This window comes from Tursiops truncatus, chromosome 18 (assembly GCF_011762595.2).
Source record: "Tursiops truncatus isolate mTurTru1 chromosome 18, mTurTru1.mat.Y, whole genome shotgun sequence".
NCBI lineage: Eukaryota > Metazoa > Chordata > Mammalia > Artiodactyla > Delphinidae > Tursiops > Tursiops truncatus.
The window spans coordinates 64,135,127-64,157,745 of record NC_047051.1 but is presented as its reverse complement, the minus strand read 5'-3'; the positions used below and the strand labels follow the sequence as shown (position 1 = coordinate 64,157,745).

General features: G+C 42.4%; 2 protein-coding genes across 5 annotated transcripts in view; one reads left to right on the top strand and one right to left on the bottom strand.

Annotated features, from left to right (window-relative positions):
• UGGT2 (UDP-glucose glycoprotein glucosyltransferase 2) overlaps positions 1–17,248 on the top strand; it is a 178,962-nt gene extending 161,714 nt beyond the window's left edge. For 2 of the 3 annotated variants that reach the window (XM_033843648.2, XM_073795359.1), the window contains one exon: positions 2,304–2,954. In XM_033843648.2, the coding sequence (XP_033699539.1) occupies positions 2,304–2,326 (23 nt within the window). In that variant the 3' untranslated portion in view covers positions 2,327–2,954. Of the gene's footprint in view, positions 1–2,303; positions 2,955–3,103; positions 13,474–15,694; positions 15,826–17,206 lie in introns of those variants that run through there. The other variant, XR_012327737.1, reaches the window with a different exon arrangement.
• DNAJC3 (DnaJ heat shock protein family (Hsp40) member C3) overlaps positions 8,258–22,619 on the bottom strand; it is an 87,952-nt gene continuing 73,590 nt past the window's right edge. For both annotated transcript variants that reach the window (XM_019921063.3, XM_019921064.3), the window contains exons 10-12: positions 14,782–14,914; positions 13,751–13,899; positions 8,258–12,030 (exon numbers count right to left, since the gene is read on the bottom strand). In XM_019921063.3, the coding sequence (XP_019776622.1) occupies positions 11,873–12,030; positions 13,751–13,899; positions 14,782–14,914 (440 nt within the window). In that variant the 3' untranslated portion in view covers positions 8,258–11,872. The remainder of the gene's footprint in view (positions 12,031–13,750; positions 13,900–14,781; positions 14,915–22,619) is intronic.

Genomic DNA, 22,619 nt, shown 5'->3' with positions numbered 1-22,619 from the left:
TAATTCTTTCTAGTAGTTCAGAATATAATTCTTATTTTCCTCAGCTTTACTTTTTAGGGAGGCTGAAATGATTATATATAAAATTTCTCATATAAGCATGAAATTCTGTTTCATCTTGACTCTGTTTTCCTTCACAAAATCAGTGTGTGTTGTCTGAGAAGTTCAGTATTTAAAACACACCCAAGCATTTTTAATACTGTAGTATAAAGGTGCCATTTCAATTCAGAAGAAGAAAGATGATTCTCTAAGTGGTGTAACTGTTTTCAAAGGGAGAGAAGGAAAGAAGGCAAAAAAGGAAGGAAGAAAGGAAAATTCGCATAATTACCTCACAAGCAATTTTAAAGGTATAAAACACTGAGATGAAATGTTTCTCTTCTCAAATTGGAAAGAGTTAAAGGATTAATAATACCCAGCATTAGCAAGGGTATTGACAAGTAAGCACTCTCATACCTACAGTAGCTGTATAAATTAAGGAAATTTTATAATATGTATAAAAAATTAAAATAGGCTTCCCTGGTGGCGCAGTGGTTGGGAGTCCGCCTGCCGATGCAGGGGACACGGGTTCGTGCCCCGGTCCGGGAAGATCCCACATGCCGCGGAGCGGCTGGGCCCGTGAGCCATGGCCGCTGAGCCTGCGCGTCCGGAGCCTGTGCTCCGCGATGGGAGAGACCACAACAGTGAGAGGCCCGCATACCGCAAAAAAAAAAAAAAAAAATTAAAATATATGCCCTTTGACCCAGCAATTCACAAGAAACTTACATTTAAACGAGAGAAATTATGCATATATATACATGTTTGTTACAGCATTGTTTTCAATAATGAAATAGAATCTGTCCATCAATAGAGGATCGATTGCATAAACACTGATACATACAATGAAATATAATGTAGCCTTTCAAGAGAATTGAGACAGATTTGTGCTGACAGCAAATTTTTAAGTTAAAAAATAGGTTATAGAATATTTATAATGTTATTGACCCCCATCTTAATTAAAGAAAAATTGCATGTCTGTGTATATATGTTTTTGTATGGTTATATGTATAAATAAGAGAGGTTTTACAGAAGAGATTTTTGGGTTTATTGCTTTTTTTTTTTTTTTTTAACCGGTACGCGGGCCTCTCACTGTTGTGGCCTCTCCCGTTGCGGAGCACAGGCTCCGGACGCGCAGGCTCAGTGGCCATGGCTCACGGGCCCAGCCGCACCGCGGCATGTGGGATCTTCCCAGACCAGGGCGTGAACCCGTGTCCCCGGCATCGGCAGGCGGACTCTCAACCACTGCGCCACCAGGGAAGCCCAAACTGTTCTATTTTTAGCCTTCCACTTTTTATCTTGGAATAAACACCAGGCTGTTTCTTTCTGCAATGCAGAAGAAGGAATGAGAGTGGAGAGCTGAGGTGCACAGATTTTCCATACAGTCCTTCAGTTAATTGCTTCACTGGGTGATATACTCCCCACCAGTGTTTTCTGTTAGGAGGCTTTCCCAGGCTTCTCTGTCAAGAAAATCAACTCATCATCTCAGCTGTGTATTCTGTTTTCCGCGTTCAGAAATTCGTTGATAACTCTGCTCCAGTGTTGTCTCATAACCACTTCTCCCATTGTCTTTATTGCTATTCCCTTTTATATTTCTTATCTTTCCAGTGGAGTTTACTGGAGAGATATAGTCTGCCATCTTGAATTATGGAACAGGATCCATTTTAAATGTATATTAATTAATTTCTGCCTGAAAATATCATTTTGAATTTTCAGTGTTTTTAAATCAGTATGTGACAGCTCAGGGATGCAGAAGGTGAGGAAACCACTTTGATCTCTAAGGGTCTTCGCTAGTACTGATTCTCACATTTGTACAGTATTTGTGTCTGTGTTTGAATGCTCTGTCCTCCCATCTTAGATGAGGACCATATATGTCTTCTGCTTTTTGTTGTTCTGTTACATTAATAACAGGATACTTTGTACGTGGTGAGTAATCTGTTAGTACTGTTCAAGGCCTCTATTGCCAGGCAGGGTGCTAGGCCCCGAAGATAACAAAGATAAATAAGGTGTGGTCCTTGTTCTCATAGACTCATGGGACCTGGCTTCTAGGTGGGTAAAGAGGCAAGGAGTTATGATACAATGTAACAGATACCATAACATAGAAAGAGCTATTCTTATGGCACATAATGAAGCAAGTAGGTACTAAACTAACAAACTAGAGGATCCTCAGGGAGCACCTACGCTTTTTATTGTATTAATTCATACCTCAGTCAGGTTTAAGCTAATGTGATGTTTGAGATTTCAGGAGCTAAATAAACTTTCCTCCCCTACAGTTTTGACACATGATGAACTCTAGCACGGGCCTGTGTAAGAAGATGAGAAAGTATGACGAGAAATCTGCCACCTGCTGGGGAAATGTGGAACTACTGCTAAGACTTCTGAAAGTTTCATTAAGGATCAGTGACATATTCTTCAATTTAAATTATTTAAAAATACATGTGTTTAATGTATTGAATAAGTTTAAGTTTTATAAGCAATGGCCATTGAGTATTTAAAACTAGATTGTTCCTCTTTCCTGATTGCTTAAAACAGTGTTTTCACCAGTTAAAGTGATAATTTTGCCGGATAACCACGTAGAAGAACGTATCTGACTAGCTGGTCCTCATGGGGAATTAGCAAACCATCTACATGTTTGGATATTCCAGCTCTATGTGCATCCATATTTCTTCATTCAAAAGATGCTTTTAAATTAGAGAAATCTATTTTGTGTTTTTTCTTCTGAGAAAGAAGGACTCATGGTTATCTCCGAATAATTTCTTTTTAAAGTAAGCCCCTTTACACCTTAACTGTTGTTTTAAAATGGAAGTAGTGTCACACTGTAATTATTTTGTTTATCCTAAACTATATGATGTTTTAATCCTATGCAGTATTTGTATTTTTTTAATGTTTCTAATTTTTATTTCATAAAACGATATTCATGGGCTTATGGGGGTATATATGTATTCTTTTTAAAAAAGAACTGGCTAGTTTTATAGAAACTTAGTTAAGAGTGTAAACAGTTTGTTTTCCTGTTTTATATTAATAATAGATGAATAGGAATAGTAAATGTTCAAAAACTATCCAACTATTCTAGAATCATAGGATCTTGGGACTGGAGAAGACCTCAATGTCATTTGGACCCTGTCCCCTGAAGAAGCTGGTTGAATAGGGCTGAGGTGAGCGTGGGAAATCATGATTGTCTAAGAAGCTCTCCAGATGACGCCGGTGATAAATGAGGTTTGAGGAACAGCCCCCCCTTACAAGGCCCTGCCAGGTGGACTCTCAAGCCATCTTGGAACCTTCCAGGGCCACATGGAACTGTCTGCCTCTGGAGACTGGCTGGTCCATCTTTGGACAGCTCCGTACAGAGTTCCACAGTGAGCCCGAGGCTGTCTACCGGCGGTCTCTACTCTCGCTCCTTTGAGCTCTTCTGAACGAACCTAATCCTTCTCTATTGGATGGCACAGCCCACAGAGTATTTGAAAATAACTACTTTGCCCCCAGCAGCTTCATTCTTCCTAATGAGAGATCACAAGGCCTCTCCCTCTCCCTGTAACCTTCCCTTTGTTACTTGTTTGGGTTTGTCTGTGATAAAATGGAGTGTTCCAGGTGTGGCCTGGAATGGAAGCAGATTGTTCCTGTGGGTTCCAAGGGTCCTAAGGGATGCTGTCAGAGGCTTGAGTGGTAACTTGGCCTGGGGGGAAGACCCCAGTTCCATGGGGTCTCCGGTTCACTCCTCTTTGGAGTCGGGGCTTGGTGAGAGGTAAGTCTCTGTAAGCTTCTAGCTTAGACCAGATGCTCCAGCCCAGGTCTGCTGTGGTGCTTTAGGCAGAAGCCCCAGCTGACTGTGAGATGGTACTTCACTAGGTAATGGCACCCGATTTCCACACTTAATACTAACTACCATCTCCAATATGCTAGATTCTGTACTTCATAGAATATAAGCTAAAATTGCAGAATAATGTAGTTTGTAGCTTGTGATTTGAATGGCTAAATTTTACATGTCTCATTTCCAGATGAATGATACCTTATATCTAAAAATCCAGACTTATAAATATTTCTTTACAGGGAGATTCTTTTATAAAATGGCTAACTTTTACGTCAAGTGCATGTAGAGCACAGCGCCATACAGAGCTCTGCCCTCCTCGGGGACGCGCTAGGGGAACTGAACCGCAGCCCACCTTGGAGCGCAGGGCAGCCCTCGCAGAGAAGGCCACCAGCTCCGCTGCCCTGAGGGCGCTGGAAGGTAGCCCGAGGCCTCCCACATACATTCCTGACCGTGAATTCTGGTGTTCAGGTGCAGGCCCTATAGCAAATTTTAACAAAAATCAAATCCTAGGAGAGAGCAGAGACAAACGGTATTTCCCATTTTGAGAAGCTGCAGTCCACTTTTCCTTCCTCCTTCTCAGAGGAAAGTCGGAACAGAGCATATCTGAGAATTAGGAGGTTTTGAGTTTTAACCATGAAAAGACATTTAAGTTTGGGGTATAAGTTTTGGTATAAGGTAAACCCAGAATATAAGACTGAAGACAGTCCAAAGTCTTCATGCCTCCCAGATGCTTTGGTACCAGTGGTTAGATGTTGGAAGTGCCCATCCTTCGGCTCCAGTTATCAAGTTCAGGGAACAATGAAGCTCCTAGAGGGAGAGCATAGAATACTTCCAGGAAGCACCACAGGCCGTCAGCCTGGGCTTACAGACAAAATCAGGCTTTTTTTTTTTTTTTTTTTTTTAAGGGAGGTAATTTTTTTTTTAATTAATTAATTAATTTATTTTTGGCTGTGTTGGGTCTTCGTTTCTGTGCGAGGGCTTTCTCTAGTTGCAGCGAGCGGGGGGCCACTCTTCATCGCGGTGCGCGGGCCTCTCGCTGTCGCGGCCTCTCCCGTTGCGGAGCACAGGCTCCACATGCGCAGGCTCAGTGCTGTGGCGCACGGGCTTAGTTGCTCCGCGGCATGTGGGATGTTCCCAGACCAGGGTTCGAACCCATGTCCCCTGCATTGGCAGGCGGACTCTCAACCACTGCGCCACCAGGGAAGCCCCAGGCTTTTCTTTAATAGTAAAAATGTAGTTTGACACAAATGGGAGCCTGCCCAAAGAAACGGCTGCTCCCATGGGTCAGCAACCAGACAGACAGCTGCTACCACCCAGAAGAAGACCCAGATGAATAGTGTTCAAGGCAATAGGTATATGTCAAGTCAGACTATCCTTCAGTAACTAAAGCATAGCTAAGAGAATTTTCTTCTCTGAGATACAGCAGCAAAGAAGTTGGTGGCATTTAACTTCCCGCTGGAACACATTAGGCTGTTCATCGAAGGGCTCTGACGTTATGTCTCAGATCCCTGGTTCAGAGATCAAACGAAAAGTGCTAACGGATCCAGGCTCAGTACCACGACGTCTCAGTCACTTCCCAGCCCCTGTCTTGCCCATTTCTGTTCAGCAGACTTAAGCGGGTCGTCCTTCTTCCAAAGAACCAATTGATTTTAAGACCTTGCTTTTGGTGGCAAAGTGAGGGAGGTGAGGCACAAAGGTTCAGGACTTTGGTGGTGAGCGTGCGAACAGGCAACTCTCTGATGGCAGCACGTGGTCAGGGGTGCCAGCCCACCCTGTAACCACTCAGAACATGAGTCGAAGTGTTAGGTAATGGGACAGCTGTTCCCCATTTTGCTGTTTATTAGCCCAGCTTATCAAATATCAAATTCTATTTTCTGAGAAATTCTAGAGCGAAGTCTCTTTACTTAGAACCTACTGTTAACAGCTTCGTTTACAGACTCCAGATTTGGAGAATCATCTTGTCGCCTACAGTTCATAATTACTTGAATTTAAGTGTATTTCAATCGTGATCCTGCCCAACGGTGTAAGGTTTGCATCCTACGTGATTTCACTTTAAAATGAAAGGTTTTGATTACAGTGGAAGGACAAAAGGTATTCAAATTCTAAAAGACTGGTTCAAGACCAAAAGATTTGAATGACAAAGGCTCTGGGTAGCCCAGTGTTTAAAATTTGGGGCAAAGTCAGAGAAGGAGTAATTTTGGGACTAGCCTTGCTGAGTAAGATGAATTGCGAAGTCAAGGTAACTAACCATACAGTGGAGTACCTAATCTAGTCCAGAGCACCAGGCTCAAACTCCCTTCTAAACAGAAGTCAGCAAACCCACCACTGGTGTGTAGGCTTTCCTTTGTTTTCCCACAGTCTGCTTCCACCAGAGAATGTTTCCAGTTTCGGCCGAAGGCCAGTAATCTAGGTCTTCCTAACCTGAACAAATCCAACAAATATCTAAGTACCTACAGTGCGCGAGGCTGTCCTGTGGAAGTTACTGGGCCAGTTTAAGTGGCATTCACTAAATATCCAAATGAAAATGCTGGGCAGGGAAAGCGTCAGGAAGGCGTGAGAAAGTGACATTTAGGTGCAAAGGGAAGTAGGAGGAAGTGCACACCGGGCGCAGACTAGCAAGGGGGTAGTTTTGTTCCTTTTAGGACGAGGAGAGGAGGGGGTGGGGAGGCTGGAGCCAGGTGCACAAGGTGACCTAGGGGAGTTTATCAAGTACGTGGAGCGCTTTGGTGATCTGACCCTAAAGTGCAGTGAAGGGCTCTCACATTCATCAGTGTTAATCCAGAACCTCTCCGGGAGTATTTCTATGCCTGCATTGTTTCCTAACAGTTATATTTATTCATAACATCATTCCTGACTATATCGGGTAGAAGCTCTTGGATAAGGACAAACAGCCTTATTCGGGATCTGATGATGTGATTTTTCTTCATTGCACAGCGTCCGAGACAAAATTCCCCTGGCCTAAGGCCATGCTGTACAGAGCATTCGCTGCATGTTGACCTACCAAGAGGAAGAGAAGCTAGTTTGCCTGCACTAAAATCTTGCCACTGTAGAATGAGGTCTTTCCACTTTTATGAGGTTTTAGTAACCTGCGGCAACAAAAGCATAAGCACTGCTGGAAATACAACATTGCAACAGGTGGTATGTGTGAAGGAGTATTAATAAAATCCTAAGAAAACTAATACAGTGAAGGATTGTTAGAAGAGTTATCCTTTGCTATCTTTAAAGAATCTTCCAGAGAAAAATCACATCCATTTAGGGCAACCAGTCTTAAAAAATCCATTACATAGATAAATACATACATACAAATGAGACACTATTCTTATAGAAATCTCCTGTAAGAGCAGGGAAACATGCAAATAACACAGACTTAAATCCACCAAGAAATGCTGCAAGCAGTGGTTTCTCCTTCGTGCCTTTTAACAATGTTCAATTCCAATTTCCTCAGGAAGACCTTGGAACTCCTTCTGCCAGTGGCCCTTCCAAATCCAGCTGCTCGGTCCCTCGCGATATTAGAACTGGAGGAGATGCTTCTCCCAGTAGACTGACCTTAGTGAACAGGCTGGAAATGTATTCAAAACAAGACTGCAACCTCGGAGTTGTCACCTGGAGGCCTCCTTGTTAGAAACTGAATCCTAGCGTGAGGCAGTGACAGATGACTGTGCATCTCACGCTTCTGTTGATCATCTGTTGATCTCCAAGGAAGGACTGACTCGGTGGATAGAGGTTTGCGGAGTTCAGGGTCTCTGGGGTGTGACCTATGTGCCTTAAGACTGGAGTGATTGGATTTCTTGGGCGTGAGGGTAGGAAGGGGAGGGGATCAGGGCTTGCAACCCCTGAGGGGCTGGCAGGCTGGGCTCTGCCCTCCTGTGCTCTCCCCTCCTGTGCGCAGGCAGGCAGCCATCAGGCCTGTTGCAGGCGCTTGCAGTATCTTCAGACGAAGGCTCATTGATGACGTGTTGCTAAGGTAGGTATCATGATTATTAAGAATGTGGAAACTGCTTTCTGAGAAAGTTCTCTAAGTATTCTAGCTGTCCTGCAGTTTTAGGACACGCAGAATACAGGAAGAAATCTCCTTTTGTTTGTAGTTAGAGATCTGACTGAGGTAAGCCGCAGTGTCCCCACCACCCCTTTCAGAACTTTTAACAGAAATGTGCATGTTATGATATAAAAGGGAAAGTCCTCAGAGCCAACCTAAGTGTTAGATTTTAATGGTACTGAAAGTGAAGAACCGCCACCTGTTAAGGCCTCACTGTCCTAGGACCTCGGGGGGCTGGGTTACGAGACTGTAATCATTTCTGCTTTTTGCGCTCTTCCTGCAGCTCGTGTCAAGCAGGAGCCCTCTGTCACCTCAGTAGCTGATTACCTGTAAAGCAAAGTTGGAAAACAGACTTCTCCAAAAGACTGAAAGCAAGGAAGTACTCATTTGACCATAAATATTTTTATTAAATGTGAAAATACACGGGCATAAAAATAGTACCCATATTTGTAGACATGTCTGAGACCCATTTCAGTTAATGTTCGGTGGTGTTTTTACTAAGACACTAAATTGAGATGGATTAAGTTACTTCGTCTTGTCTCATTCAAACCAACCACATAGGAGTAACGGCCTAACTGATCAGACATCTCCAGTGCTTCCCCTCCCCGTGCTCTGCTTTCCACTGCACGGAGGAGGTTCAACCCACAGAGGCAGAAACAAAGTCTGTTTACTATACACAAGCCACGCAGTGGCTAATTTTACTCTTAAATCATTCAGCAAATGAGATCATTAAACAAAACGAATTATCCCCACCTATTAACATCATTTGCAATTACAGAATAAACTCTGCTACTAACAAAAAAGGAATGATCTGATTTAGAATAAGGATAATTGTTGGTAAATCAGCATTTGCCTTCCTCCTTCCTTTATAAACATGGAAAAGTCAACTACATTCAACGTAGCTGCATGAATTTCTCTAGGTTAACCACTGGTGTGTACTCGGTGAAAACTGCACGGAGCCAGTCACCGGTGCCCTGTCCCTCTAAGGAGGCGCAAGCCTGACTGAGGAGACATTTTTAACGAAGCATCTTGTGCCCTTTTTTCATGGTAAATGTCACGTACAACTTCTGACCGATTTCATGCTTTACAGGTGAAATCTTTCATTTTCCACCATGAATAGAAAATGGTGCCAACTTAAAACTGCAATTCTTTTAGCTTTTTTCCTTCATACTTGGTTATCAGTAGTATTTTTCTCTTAAGCTGTGGGTAGTTTTTACATTCCATTATCAGAGTCCCAAAAAGTTCTGTTTTCATACTGATACTTAAACTTTTAATACTGCCTGAAGAGAAAAATGTTTTAAAATTAGTATTGTTATATCCAATTCACATTAGTAAACTACTGAAGTCGTTTTCCAGTTTTTATTTTATCCATGTTAAGAAAGCACAAACTTTCAGAAGTGGGCATTAATTTACCCTCTCTTTTTAGAACTTTCTCAGGTTTATAGGCTGATGTGTTGAATACTTGTTGCTGTGGAAGAATATCCATTTACAGGCCAGCGATACTTCACTTCCGGCACTCACTGAAAAGGGAGGGAGGAGTTCAACAGGGAACGTAATTCAGCCACGGCTGGGCGCCCCGCTCCTTTGGCTTTTCCAGAGAGCACCACACCGGTTACCCGGCACCCGCGGGAGCGGTGGCGACCTCCTGCGTCAGGCCGCCAGGACAGACGAGTGTCCCTTCGCACTCCCAGCGCTCTCCTCGGTCACTCTGAAAGAAGCGTGGAGTGACCACCTTCCCAATCACGGGGATGCCAGAAGACCGCTGATGACCCTCACGGCTGGAACTTCAAGGTCGTTATTTTCTTCATTAATTAGCAAAACAACAGAGCCCAGAGAATTTCTGTTCGTGGCGTTGGCGCTGGGCACCATACTTGCTTCTCCCTCTTCACTGAAAACGAGTAACTCTCTGCACATTTCCACTACGATGACTAAAGTCCGTCCACGGTAAGGCTTTAGGAACAGGATTTATAGTTATTACAGGTGGAGAAAAAAGTGAAGCAAACAGCCCTCTCGGCGGCGGGGTGGCAGTCGGCGGGGTGACGGGTGCCCAGGACGTGTGGCCCGCTTCCAGTCCTGCGGACTCCTTCCAGCTCCTCTTCGCTGCAGCCTTGCACCCTCTCCTCCGGACAGAACGGCAAGTGGTTTGATATTTCCCTCCTTCTGATTCTGTGTGAAACTCTTACTTGTGAAAGTCATTAGAGGCCATCGCTAGATTTCAGAGTTCACAGTGACATCATATATGAAAGAACCAGATTGAAAAAAAAGTTGCTGATGTAACTAATGAAGTAACAAGATTAAACAAAAATGAATTTCCCTTGTAAATTACTTTCACACTGACTTGAATTTTGAGACATTAAAACAAAATGAGAGCTGCAAGCTGTTTGCTAGTTTTCAAAATGCAATCTTAAGTTTATTGGTAAGAAATAAACTTCTAAATAGATGCAGAAAGCACTCACGTGTTTTGCTCATCTCAACTATATGTTTTGTCTCAGTTTAAACAACTTTTTTCCACGCGTGTTTCAGGATGACTGTAGAAGAAAACGATTTGTGCTTGGCTGGCTGTTGTGGATATTAGCAGTCAGGACGGTCCCTGCGACTCAAAGAAAATGCTTGATTTCCTGAAAACAATATATTAAGCCTACCCTGCTTAAATTGCTTCAGAATGCTCTGAGGCAAAAACAAAAACCTTTCCAGAATGTAGTAATTTTTATCTAAAGTAATTCTCTTAGATTTTAAATGCAGCATCATAATTCCATAAATATTCCGTGTTCTTGATTAAAGTAACTCATTTTTTTTTTTTTTTTAGGGAAAAAATTATCCAGTATATAAAGAAAGACTGAATAGTTCATTTCTCTTAAGAAGAAGGTATCCCAGGAAGAGATGCCATCTTGATAGTGGACATACAGCTGGAGCTGACTAGATCTGTAAACCTGTTTTCTGTTGTTTTGTTGTTGTTTTCTGGCAGAGAACATCCAGAGGCATCAAGGTCTGAAAAAGGGGCAGGCCTGCTATTTAATGCCCACCTCAAAACAGTCCCACACGAGCACCCACGGGCCAGGTAGGCCAGGACCTAAGAGATACTGTCGGCTGTATTTACTAAAAGTGGGAAACATGGCGTTCTGTTTGTTTATATTGACTGAGCGACTTTACATTTCTAAGCCAATCCTGTTACAGGAAATGCTGTTTAACTCACAACTTCAGTTGTTGTTAAAGTACTTCATTCTGCACTACAGCAATATTATTTTAAATACCACTGCTATATTATCTGAACCTATTTTACATATTACTTTTTCGTTTGTTGTGTTTCATATTAAAAGGGCCAGTAGGATTTACAATTAATTCTATTTCAGTGATTTTCAGCATTCCCCTGCAGGTACTGAACAAAAAAAGCATGCATGCTTAACATCGGTCCAAATCTAACCCTGGCTCCAGCGACTATCGTTCGGTAGCAGGTTTTCTAAAAGACAGGCTCTGCCCACCTTCCATGACAGCCACATTCATGCTCGTAGAGAGATGGGAATGCATGTGGAAATGTAACACATTTACAAATGACTGGACTGACCAGAATCTAAGCAAAGTTGTCCCTAAGAACATACAGCTCAGAATGTTCATTCCTCTGGGAGAATCCTGACACCACAGCTCCTCACAAATGCAGGCACTGACAGACACGTAAGTAAGGATGTGAAGGAAAGAATTGCCACGTGCTCCAGTGTAGAAAAATACAAACTCTGCGCGCCTGTCTCAGACTCCTTCGTCCCGACGTTCACAGCCCAGACACAGGCTGCTCTGCCAGACACAGAACCGAACCGTTCCCCTGCCTCCCGGCCCTCACAAACCCATCAGCCTCAGGTCTAAACGGAGAAGAACAGGTATTTCCTATGAAAACAACTCTTTGGTCATGGACAAACCGAAAGACTGAAATTTTTTTTCATTAAGATCCTGGAACAAGGTTTTTTGTGTTTAATCTTTAAAAAATGAAGAGCAGAAAAACAGCTGGTTTAATTGAAGTGGAATTTAAATCTAAAAGGTCCGCCTGAGCTGAAGGGATTGAACCCTTGCCATGAGTTCCAGCTTCTGTGGAAAGGGTTGCCGCCCCCTCCTTGTTGGCTTTCTGCGTCCAGGGGATCTTCTCCGTCGTCAAACTTCTTCCTCATCTCTGTAAAAGAAAGCAGCGAGCTAAGAGCCAGGCGCTGCCAGAGGTGTGGGCTGAGGCGGGGTCTAAGGACCACACCCCTCGGTTACCGAGACAACCGTGACCGACTGATGCTCAAATCCAGCCTCCCTCTCCCACCCAGATCACAGGTTTCAGGAGAAACCAGTCATGGAGAAGGCGGTGAGGTTCAGGGTTGAAAATGGATATTCATGCAAGTTCGGACCCCCTGAATCTTCTCTCCTCACAAGAAGCTACCCAAGGAAATTCTTCTCTGGGAAAGCCGAGGAGTTGCAGGGAATGAGACCTCAAAGTCACGCACGCTCTTCTGATCAAACGGCCGTGTTCACCGTCCTAACTCCAAGCATCAAGTCAGCCAGGCGAACCTCATCAACCCATGAAGCGTCTAGGGCCTCACTGTTAAATCTAAACAGAAGGAAGGCTCCCCAGACCTGAGGGAGGGAGGCGCCCTATCGTACAGCCCAGGAGGCCACCTCCACTGCTGTGCCTGTCAGTCCGGAGCGAAGCCCGTGATGAGACAGAGGCCAGCGCAGACATGTGGGAGACAGGAACCCTGGAGGCAGCAGACGAGCAAGCTAATATCCTCATAGGAACAGCTGCCATCTTTACAGTAAGGACGGGGGCTGAGAAGAAGGCACAGAGGACAGAGAAGAACTCCTAGTAACCAAGGGTGCAGCTCTCTTCTCGATGCACGTGGCTCTGCCCGCAGGCCCCCTGCTCCCCTCAGGGCTCAGCTCCAGAGCGCCTCAGCTGCCCGCTGCACACGCTGAGGACAGAGCCATTCACGGGCATCGACGTGTGCAGAATAAAAGAACAAACAGTATGTATCCTCCTGTACTCGTTAAGTAACTCCTCCCTCTCTCACTGGATTATAAATTACTTGAGAACAAACATCATTTACTTTCAATTCCATAGCATAAGTAGTTCAGAAACTTGTCAAATGGGCATAAAATGTGATTTCCTTCTATTTTGTTAAATTTGTCTAGCTCAAGTCATAGTTTCTGCTCCCACTGACATGGAAAGCCACAAAAAAGCAGTAGGTAGTAGCTTAACATGAAATTCCCTCTGGAAATGTCAAAGCACTGCTCGGTAATACCTGAATTCTTAAACCGTCTCCCTCATTTTCCAGGTCATTTTAGCTTATGGTGAAATAACATTTATATCAACCAGTAAATCAAATGACCACTAGAGCTCGAGCACGATTCCTGGGGAGCCACTCTCAGAGGATCTGCCCCTGTCCCACCACTGCACATTCCTGCCTGGCGGTCCACATCCTAATCAAGCTCCTTTAAGTTTGGTATAAAAATTCACATTGATCTGTGAAGCTGGAAGGAACGAACCTAAGAGGATCCCTCTTGTTGTACTGGCATTATCATTGGTGAAAAAACCTGAGGCCCAAAAAAGTTCTAGGACCTTATTCAAAGAGAGGTAAGAGTCACCCTCAGGCCTTCTGATTCCACACTTGGTGGCGTCTCCACTGCACTGTGCACATGAGGGTCCCTAGAGTCTGACAAGGGTAGACATGAGAATGGGCTTCAGGGACCATCACCAGCTCCCGAGCTCAGCCCCAGGGGGCCCACCCACCACGCGCCCCACTGTCCACTCCTGACACGGCCTCTGAGACGGGCAAAGGAATAGAGCTAAGAAGTCGCCAGTCACTGACGCGGCCATTTCAGGAGAACAGAAACATTAAAGCAAGCAGTACCTGGATCGGAGAGGACTTCTTTAGCAGCTGCTATGTCAATGAACTTTTTCTCAGCTTTTTTCTTTTCTTCTTCATTCTGGAAGTTATCTGGGTGCCACTGCAGTGCTAATTTTCGGTATGCTTTAATGATTTCTTGTTTTTTGGCATTTCTGAAGGGTGGTAAAGTTAATTCATAATCATTAGTTAAGAAGTGTCCAACATACTGCCAGGAGGAGCTAAGAGGGGCAGTCAGGGAGACCCCACTGGCAGATCCGCAGCCCGGTTTTCTGAACACCGCATCATAACCGGCTGAGCGTCTCCCCCAGCACTCCGCGTGACCCTTACAGGCGCCAGGCTTCCTGATGTCAGAATCTCACCAGGAACAATTTAAGTGCTCCTGAGCTTTACAATTCTCCCTTAAGAAAACTGCACTGATGCATTTTTAAACTTTCGGAATTTCCAAACTACCATGATTCGATTCTTGGCATTAAAAGAGACACTGACTCTTTGAAGCCCACTTTGTATTTTGCTCCTGGCTTATTAGCTTACTCAAAAGAACAAAGTTTCAGACTGTTGATTGAAAGATTGATGGTTCCCCTGTTCAGGGAAGGTGGGTCTAATATAGAAGCAGGTATTGAGTAAATTACATTCTCCCTGTGCCTTCAAGTTCATTCTGAAAGTGCCACTTTATTTTTAGGCCTAGAGAAGTTATCTTTTCCCCAACCCCTCCCTCCCTCCTGCCCCCACCAAAAGAAAGCTCACTCCCACCTCTTTACCCTTCTTAAGAAATCTAGGCCCAGGACCTATTCATGCCACAGTGTCCTTTCTTTGTCACCAACTACTAATTCTCCATCATTGCATGACTAGTCTCTATCAAAGAAATTTATCTGTAATATATTCAAAACAGCTTTATATGTTCAAGATTGTTAGGGTTTAATCTATGACTGAAATTACCTAAGAAAAGGAAATGAATCAGAGGGAAAAAAGAGCAACAATTAGCTTTAAAACAGTTGATTAAAAATAACAATGTGAATTTTAAATTTATAATTCACCTTTTTACTCCCAAGATTTTATAATAATCTCGTTTCTGTGACTGTTTCAGTAGCCTCTGTGCTTTCTCTAGACCTTCTCGAATCTGCTGGTCATTCTCATTGTGTTCCTGAGCAGTTTCATAGTCCTGAATAGCTGTCAAAATACGTTGAAGACAGTGCTGTTAAAATGAATTAAACCTTTACATACCCTGCAAATGTGATACTGAAGTCACCATCCTCAACCCCTTCCTTTGCCATTACTAAGAGCCTAAGAAGAGCCTAATAATTTTGTTCAAAACCACAAAAGGCATAATTAAGGCTGAATTAGGTAGCCTACTGCTCCCGTTCAGTAAAAGCCACACTGCTTGCTTGCCTGCCCACCCTCCCACATTACCTTCCCCACAACCGTAAGGTGTCTTAATATCAGCACTTTAGGCAAAGCAATGAAGTGCCTGTTGCACAGGAAAATACGACAGCAGCCAAGAAAAGCTTCGTGGGTAGCTATGGGGCCATGGTTCAGAAGGGTGCGAGGCTCAGAGACCTGGAGAAACCATCAGCAGTCAGAATGAGCAGGTTCACCCACAGGTTTCAACACAAACTATTACAAACCTGATTTTTTTTTTTTTTTTTTTTTTAAGTATCAATCAAAACAGAAAGACAGGGCTTCCCTGGTGGCGCAGTGGTTGAGAGTCCGCCTGCCAATGCAGGCAGGGGACACGGGTTCGTGCCCCGGTCCGGGAAGATCCCACATGCCGCAGAGTGGCTGGGCCCATGAGCCATGGCCGCTGAGCCTGCGCGGCCACAGCAGTGAGAGGCCCGTGTACCGCGCCAAAAAAAAAAAAAAAAAACCAGAAAGACACATACAGTCCTGGTATGGGAAGTCTGATGACAATTCACATGGCATCTTTCTTTTCATATTATTTTAAATATTTAGAAAATACCAGGCCTCTGGATATCTAACGTCATGCAGAGCAGAGGCCGCTCCTTAGAAGGACCTGCTGGCAAGCCTGGCCCTTGGCTGACGACTGGCAAGTTGGGTTTCAGCAGTGCTCCCACCCTTCCCCGGTAAGAATGGCTGGGCTACCTAAACTGTTTGTATAAACCATGTGGTTTATGCTAAACATCTCGCCTTGTGGGCATTTTGGTGCGGGCTAGGCAGAAGGTGCCTACCTGGCCAGCCCCCAGTAAAGACCCCGGGCCCTGGTTCTCCGAGGAATTAAGCTTGTCTTGCTTGATTTCACAGACTCTTGGAACCTTCCACCCGGTTGCCTCTGGATTTCACCCATGTGCCTTTTCCCTCTGCTGATCTTGTTTGTATCCTTTCATTAGGATAAGTCTTAGCCCTGAGAACAACTGTATGCCGAGTCCCAGTGTCCTCCTTCTGAATCACCTAATCTGGGGGTAGTAATTTTTCTCACTGTCCTCCTTGGACAGAGAACTTAAATAATGGATTGTTGGGTTCAAATTCTCATTTTTTATGGAAGTGCATTTCACTGTGGGAAAGCCATCTCTCTGGATAACAGGCCTGAGCTGAGCATTCATCTTGGCAACAGCTAATCCTGCAAGGGGTTTAAGAAGGCACCTTGGGCAGGTTTAAAATGAGAAAGATATTAGAATAAGGTGGACAAATTTAGTTAGCCTGCACTACAAAGAAAAATGAACCAATATGACCTTCGGCTCATGGCGGAAGGGGGGACGCTTCAAGCTATTATCCTATTTCCTGCCTCAGTGCATTAATATTAAATATTAACATGAAACATTAATATTACTGTCACCCAACCAACAGTGACATCATAAAATACCTTTCCAATTTAGCACACAGACACAAAGCCATTATAAACAGTAGTGAGGTTTAACTTGCAATACGCATAGCACTTGATATCACAACCTAGTAAGGAAATACACTTGAAATTTAGTACAAGGGGAAAATGTTTCAATATACTCAATTTTTCTACTTATGCAAACCCTACATTTAAAACATGTTTTCATTCTTAAATGTTCAGAGTATCTTCCCCAAAGCAGTCTTCTGTCTCCTATCTTTCATTAACACTTAAGGTAGATACATTTTTCCCAGTACAGGAAAGATATAAAATTATAAGTTGTTTCCTAAAATTCACATGATTACAGGTAGTTAACTAATCAGAAACTTAATATGGACGATGTAAGACTTCCCATGGACATAAACTAGACAGCTCATTCATACTTATATTTTCTCACAGTGCACTCTCTAAGGGGGTATCTTCAAAAAAAAAGTAAATGACACCCAATTATGTTCCATATTATATGTCCCATATGACTGAACAGCTGTACAGATTACAATAAGCCAGAAATACTAAGGTCCTTAATGAACAGTATGTTACATATTAGCCAAATCATTTTCTAACCTCTGAACCTAAAAACTCTGATCCTTCCCAAATTCTTTTTCTCCTATGTGCCCCTCACCCAGTTCTTAAGGAGCAGTGAAACAACCAGAGCAAGACGGCAGACGGTAAGTACAGGAATTTCCTGTCTTCCATCCCACTATCCCACAAAAATGACAAAAAATAATATAACCATGGCAGCCCTGAAAACTACAGCGGACCAGAAATTTTGACAAATTTCTGGAAGAGAGAAGGCAAATAGGATCACATTAACCACGAATAAACCTAATAGAACCACAATCCAAATATGCGCTGAAAAGAGGCCCTAGCAGATTTGGGAGCTGTTCTTTTTGGCCCAGGGTTCTGAGTTTAGCAAGCAGGAGGGCCTTTAAGGCAATCATCAGGTTACTTCGCGAGATGACGAAGCAGTGGCTGGGCAGCCTCTGCCCCTGTATGTGGAGCAGCTCGCTGCAGCATTAACCCCAAGAGCTCGTCTCTAAGCAGAACAGAAAATGCGCATGTGGAAGGCCCCTGCCGTGTGCTGCTGGGCCCAGGAAGAGAAGCAGAGCCGAGCCCACGGGTACCCAAGGCCTCCACAGCAGGTCTGGAATACACACAGGAAAAGCAGTCCCACCCAGAATTTAAACACCAAAGGACTCCACCTGGTAAGTTAACTGTGTGAAGTCCTGCTCATTTTGGCAACTGGGCAAGATGACAAGCACGGTAGGGAACGTCTTCCTGTGAACAGGTCCTACCCGCTTAAAGCCGGCGTGAGCTCCCCAGTACAGAGAAGCATTCAAAAAGACAGATACACACAATATGCACAGGTGCAAATGGCTCCCCTCTCTCACACTCCATTATTCCACTAGCAAAAGCCCCGAATCAGCTTCAACACCTATCCAGAGTTGAACCATTCCTCACCACGTCCACACTTAGCACTGTGATGCAGTCCATCATTAATACACCTGAACAGCTATAATAGCTTCAAAAGGTGTTCATAAGGTGTTCCCAGCTTCCACCTTACTCCCCTAAAAGTCTATTCTCAAAACAGGGACCTTAGAGGTCCTTTTAAAGAGTTCATCAGACCTGCAATATAATATGCCCCAGGGAGCTTTCTTCTCCCGCGTATCACACAAAACAAGGTAAACGGCAGGGGTGACGTGGGGGGACACAGCATTCTCAGCACAACAATACAAGGAGACTGTTCAAAGGCTGCTACAATTAGCTAATAGCAGCCATGAATCCAAGATGAGAGGAAGAAGCAAACAGTGAGAGAGCCCTAAGAGAAAAGATCACAGAAAATGCCAGCAAATACACGATGAGTATGGACTCACCCTGAAGTGAGTGACAACCTACATCGTGTACCTAGTACAAGAAGCATGAAATCTGGAGCAGACACGGTGGAGATAAGGCAGAGGCCTTGCTGGGGAGAAGACAAGAAAGGGAGAATACGATGAGTGACAAGAGCACAGAGCCCTGGGCAACACATCCCAGGCAGCTTGGAGACTGTGTGCTCTCTGCAAGTGACGGGCTCACCCAGAAGTGCAAAAGATACACCCCTTCGGTGTAGCAAAGGAAGTGGGCAGAGGGGCAACAGGGCTGGCAGCAGACGACCTCCTGGACACAGTTTGGTTCACAGAAACAGAGAGGGCAGGGCTATAGAGAAAGGCCATTTTAGCAGGAAGCAGAATGTCTGTGGAAACAGTGAAGCAGAAAGTACTGCAACTGTTAAGTATAGAAGCTGCCTGTCCCCAGCACCCCTTACACACACACCCCCGGAGGACTGTCCCACAAATAGCCAGGGCAAGGTAATTCAAGTCACTTTATGATGAGCAATAATGTTTTTTATATGGCACAGTCTCAATTAAAAGCCGTTTAAATTTTAAATTAAAAACAGGAGAAGAACACCAAAACTTGCCTGATGAACATGCATCAAAACAACATAGCCAAAGAATATATGAAAATTCTAAGCAAACGTTATGGCATAAATTTTTAAAACTTAATCCAATCACCTCTATTAAGGGTAATCACAAAGCACAATAAGAACTCAGCAAAGAGGGAGACAAGGAAGAGATAAAAATGTGAGTAATCAGAACTCAAGAAAAATAAGAACAAATTAAAACTATCATGGAAGTGAAGATGAAATGAGAAGAAGCACAAGGGAGAAGCAGCATATGGGGAAAAAATAAGGACCTAATAAAATGAAATGGAAATAGAGTTTAAAAAACTAGAGAAAAAAATCATGGCTATAGATGAGGAGCAAAGAGAATACAGCCAGTACTTAACTGAATCTTTGAAGCAGAAAACCAAACCAATATAACAAAACAATTCAGATTAAATTTAAGAAAACTTTCCTGACATAAAAGATGAATCTAGGTATTGAAAGGGCACAGCAGGTGCACCAGGGCAAAGTGGCTGAGATGGTCAACTCTAAGATATATCCTAGTAAAATCAACACACCCAAAAGATAACTGCTCTTTGGACAGCCAGACCAAAACCAAAAAATCTGGCCCCAGATTTTCCATAGCAATATTCAGTGCAGAAGAAAATGGGAAAATAACTATAAGATATACAGAAAGAGTGTGAACAAAGGATTTTATCATCTAGCCAAGCCATCCTTCAAGTATAAAAGGTACAAACAGCTTTGAACATAGAAGAAATCAGAATTTTCCCAGGAGCCGCTCAAGGAAACTACTACTGGATGAATTCACCAAGAAAAGGCTAGAGAAAGCATGGTCAAAGGAATGATGGTACACATTAAATATATTCAATGTAGAACTGAGACTAAAACAAACCAGGGAATTACAGTGACAGGGTAGAGTGTATGCCCTGCCAATGCAGAAGGGGTACAGCTAACAAAAAGTGAGAAAATAAAGGGGAGAAAAGATGAGAAAGTAAGTGCATTAATTCCCACCAATCACAGCTAAAGCAATCAGGAAACATCACCCACTAGTGAGCAACAGGCAAACAATTAGAATTTCATTAACAAGTCTTAAGTGATAGGGGAAAGGGAAAGAAGAGGAAGAAACATGCTAATATTGTTCCTTGCTGTAGGATACTAATATATATTGCCCAAAGAAAGAGGGCTAAGTTAATAAACCTATAAAAATAACCAAGAAGAGAAATACAAACCTTCTGAAATATTAGAATAGTATATACAAAATAATACAGGCCAAATAACAAATATTCTCTGAAAAATAGAGTAACAGTACTCAGACCAAATATATTTGTCACACCAATAAGTATAAATGTGCTTATTAACTCACCTATTTAAAAGAATTTCATACTGGACCACAAAGCAAAACCCAACTCTACGCAAGAAACACACCTGAAATGAAGTGATTCCAAAAAGTTGAAACTAAAAGTATGGTCAAAGTTTCACCAGGCAAACGCAAATAAAATTTGGTTCACTATCTTAACATCAGATAATTAGAATTTAGGTTAAAAACATTAAACAGAGGGAATTCCCTGGCGGTCCAGTGGTTAGGACTCAGCACTTTCACTGCCATAGTCCTGGATGCAATCCCTGTTCGGTGAACTAAGATCACATAAGCCACTCAGCATGGCCAAAAAAAAAAAAAAGCATTAAACAGAGCAGAAAAGGGGGAGTGTAGAAATCATAGTGAAGACATATTATGAATATCTGTGCATCAAATAAAAAAGCAGCAACCATTTATAAAACAGAAATTATAAGAGGCACTACAGAGATGTAAGGGCACTAGTAGTGGAAGACTTCAACCTCTCTGTTCATATGAGATCAAGTGGCCCAAAAAAAAGGCAAGAAAAGGAAGACCACAATATAAGGTAGATCTGATTGATGTGCCAAACTCTGTCCCAGAAACAAAAGAGCAGATCTATTTTCAAGTCCCTGACTCATGAGCTCAGCCATTTTAGGCCAAAACTAAGACTAATAAATTCCAAAAAATAGTAGTAGTAAAAACATTCTTTGATCAAAATGTTTTAACACTGGAAATTAATAGTAAATGAGAAAATAGGACTTTTCCACCTAGGCTCTGTGCACCATTTTAAAACTCTCCAACAACTCTTATGACAAAGAAATATAAAAATAAGAATTGGAAAATATCTAGAAAATAATAATACTGAAAACACTACCATTCAGAACCTACAGGACATAGCTCAAGCAGTGCTAAGAGGACAATTCATAGCCTTAGTGGTTCAATAAAAATTAAAGATGAAAAATGAATTAATTATGAGATTCAAAGTTAGAAAAAAAATTGTAGAACAAAAATAGAAATTAATGAAACCAAAAAAGATAAAAACTGTTAAGCTTACTTCTTAGCAGAAATCAATAAAAACCTCTAACCTAGTCAAAAAAGCTCAAATACAAAAAGCAATAAGTGAAAAATAATCAAAGAGATAGAAGAAATTAAATTGAGACTACTTTGCTAAATTCTCTACAAATAAATCTGAAAACTCAACGGAGTAACTCAAACCCAGTCCAAAAGAGACAGAAAACCTAAACAGAACAAGTTTCATAGAGAAAGTTGCCAAAACCCCACCTCCCAATAAAGCAGTGGGCTCTCCATGGAGATTCCATAACACTGAAACAGGAAACTTTCCAAATAATCACAAAAAACTACCCTAACAGTTTTCTATATATGAAAGTCCAGGTTAAAAATCATTTTTCCTCAGAATTTTTTGAGAATATTGCAATACTCCTTTCTAGAATTGATAGAAGGACAGGGAGAGGGCGTCATCAGGAGAATTTAACAGTCATAAATGTGCAGGCTGCTAACAGCAGAGCTTCAAAATACATAAAGGAAAAAAGGACAATATTAAAGGGAAAGGTAGGAAAGTCTGCAATTTCCACACCAGGTAAAGTTCCCTCTCAGTAACTGATGAGAAAACTAACAGAAACATTACACCCAGCAACTGCAGAATACACATTATTTTCAAGTGCACATAGAACATTCAGCAACATAGAGCCTATGCTGGGTTACAAAACAAGTCTACATAAATTCAAAAGGAAACAAATCTAATTAAAAGGACAGAACTCATACAGAGTATGCTCCCTATGCACAACAGAATTAAATTAGAAATCAATAATAAGGTACTAAGGAAACCGTGAAATATTTTAAAATTAAACAAAACATCTAAATCATCCATGCATCAAAGAAGTAGCCAGAAGGAAAGTTAGAATACATTTCAAATCAAATAACAATGAAAATAAAACAATGTGAGAGGGCAGCTTTAAATACTTATATTAAAAAAGAAAAGAGGCCTAAAATCATTGATAGTTTAAAATTAAGAAGCTGGAAAAGCAAAAAATAAACCCAAAGGAAGTCTAAAGAGAAGAAATCAATGAAATAATAAAGAAAAATCATGTAAAACATTAACAAATCAATAAGTTGGTTCCTTCAAAAGACCAACAAATTTGACCAAAGTCTAACTATACTGATCAAGAGGAAAAACAACAACAACAACAAAAAAAACCTGTCACTATTAGAAATGAAGAAGGAATCATCATCACTTCAGACC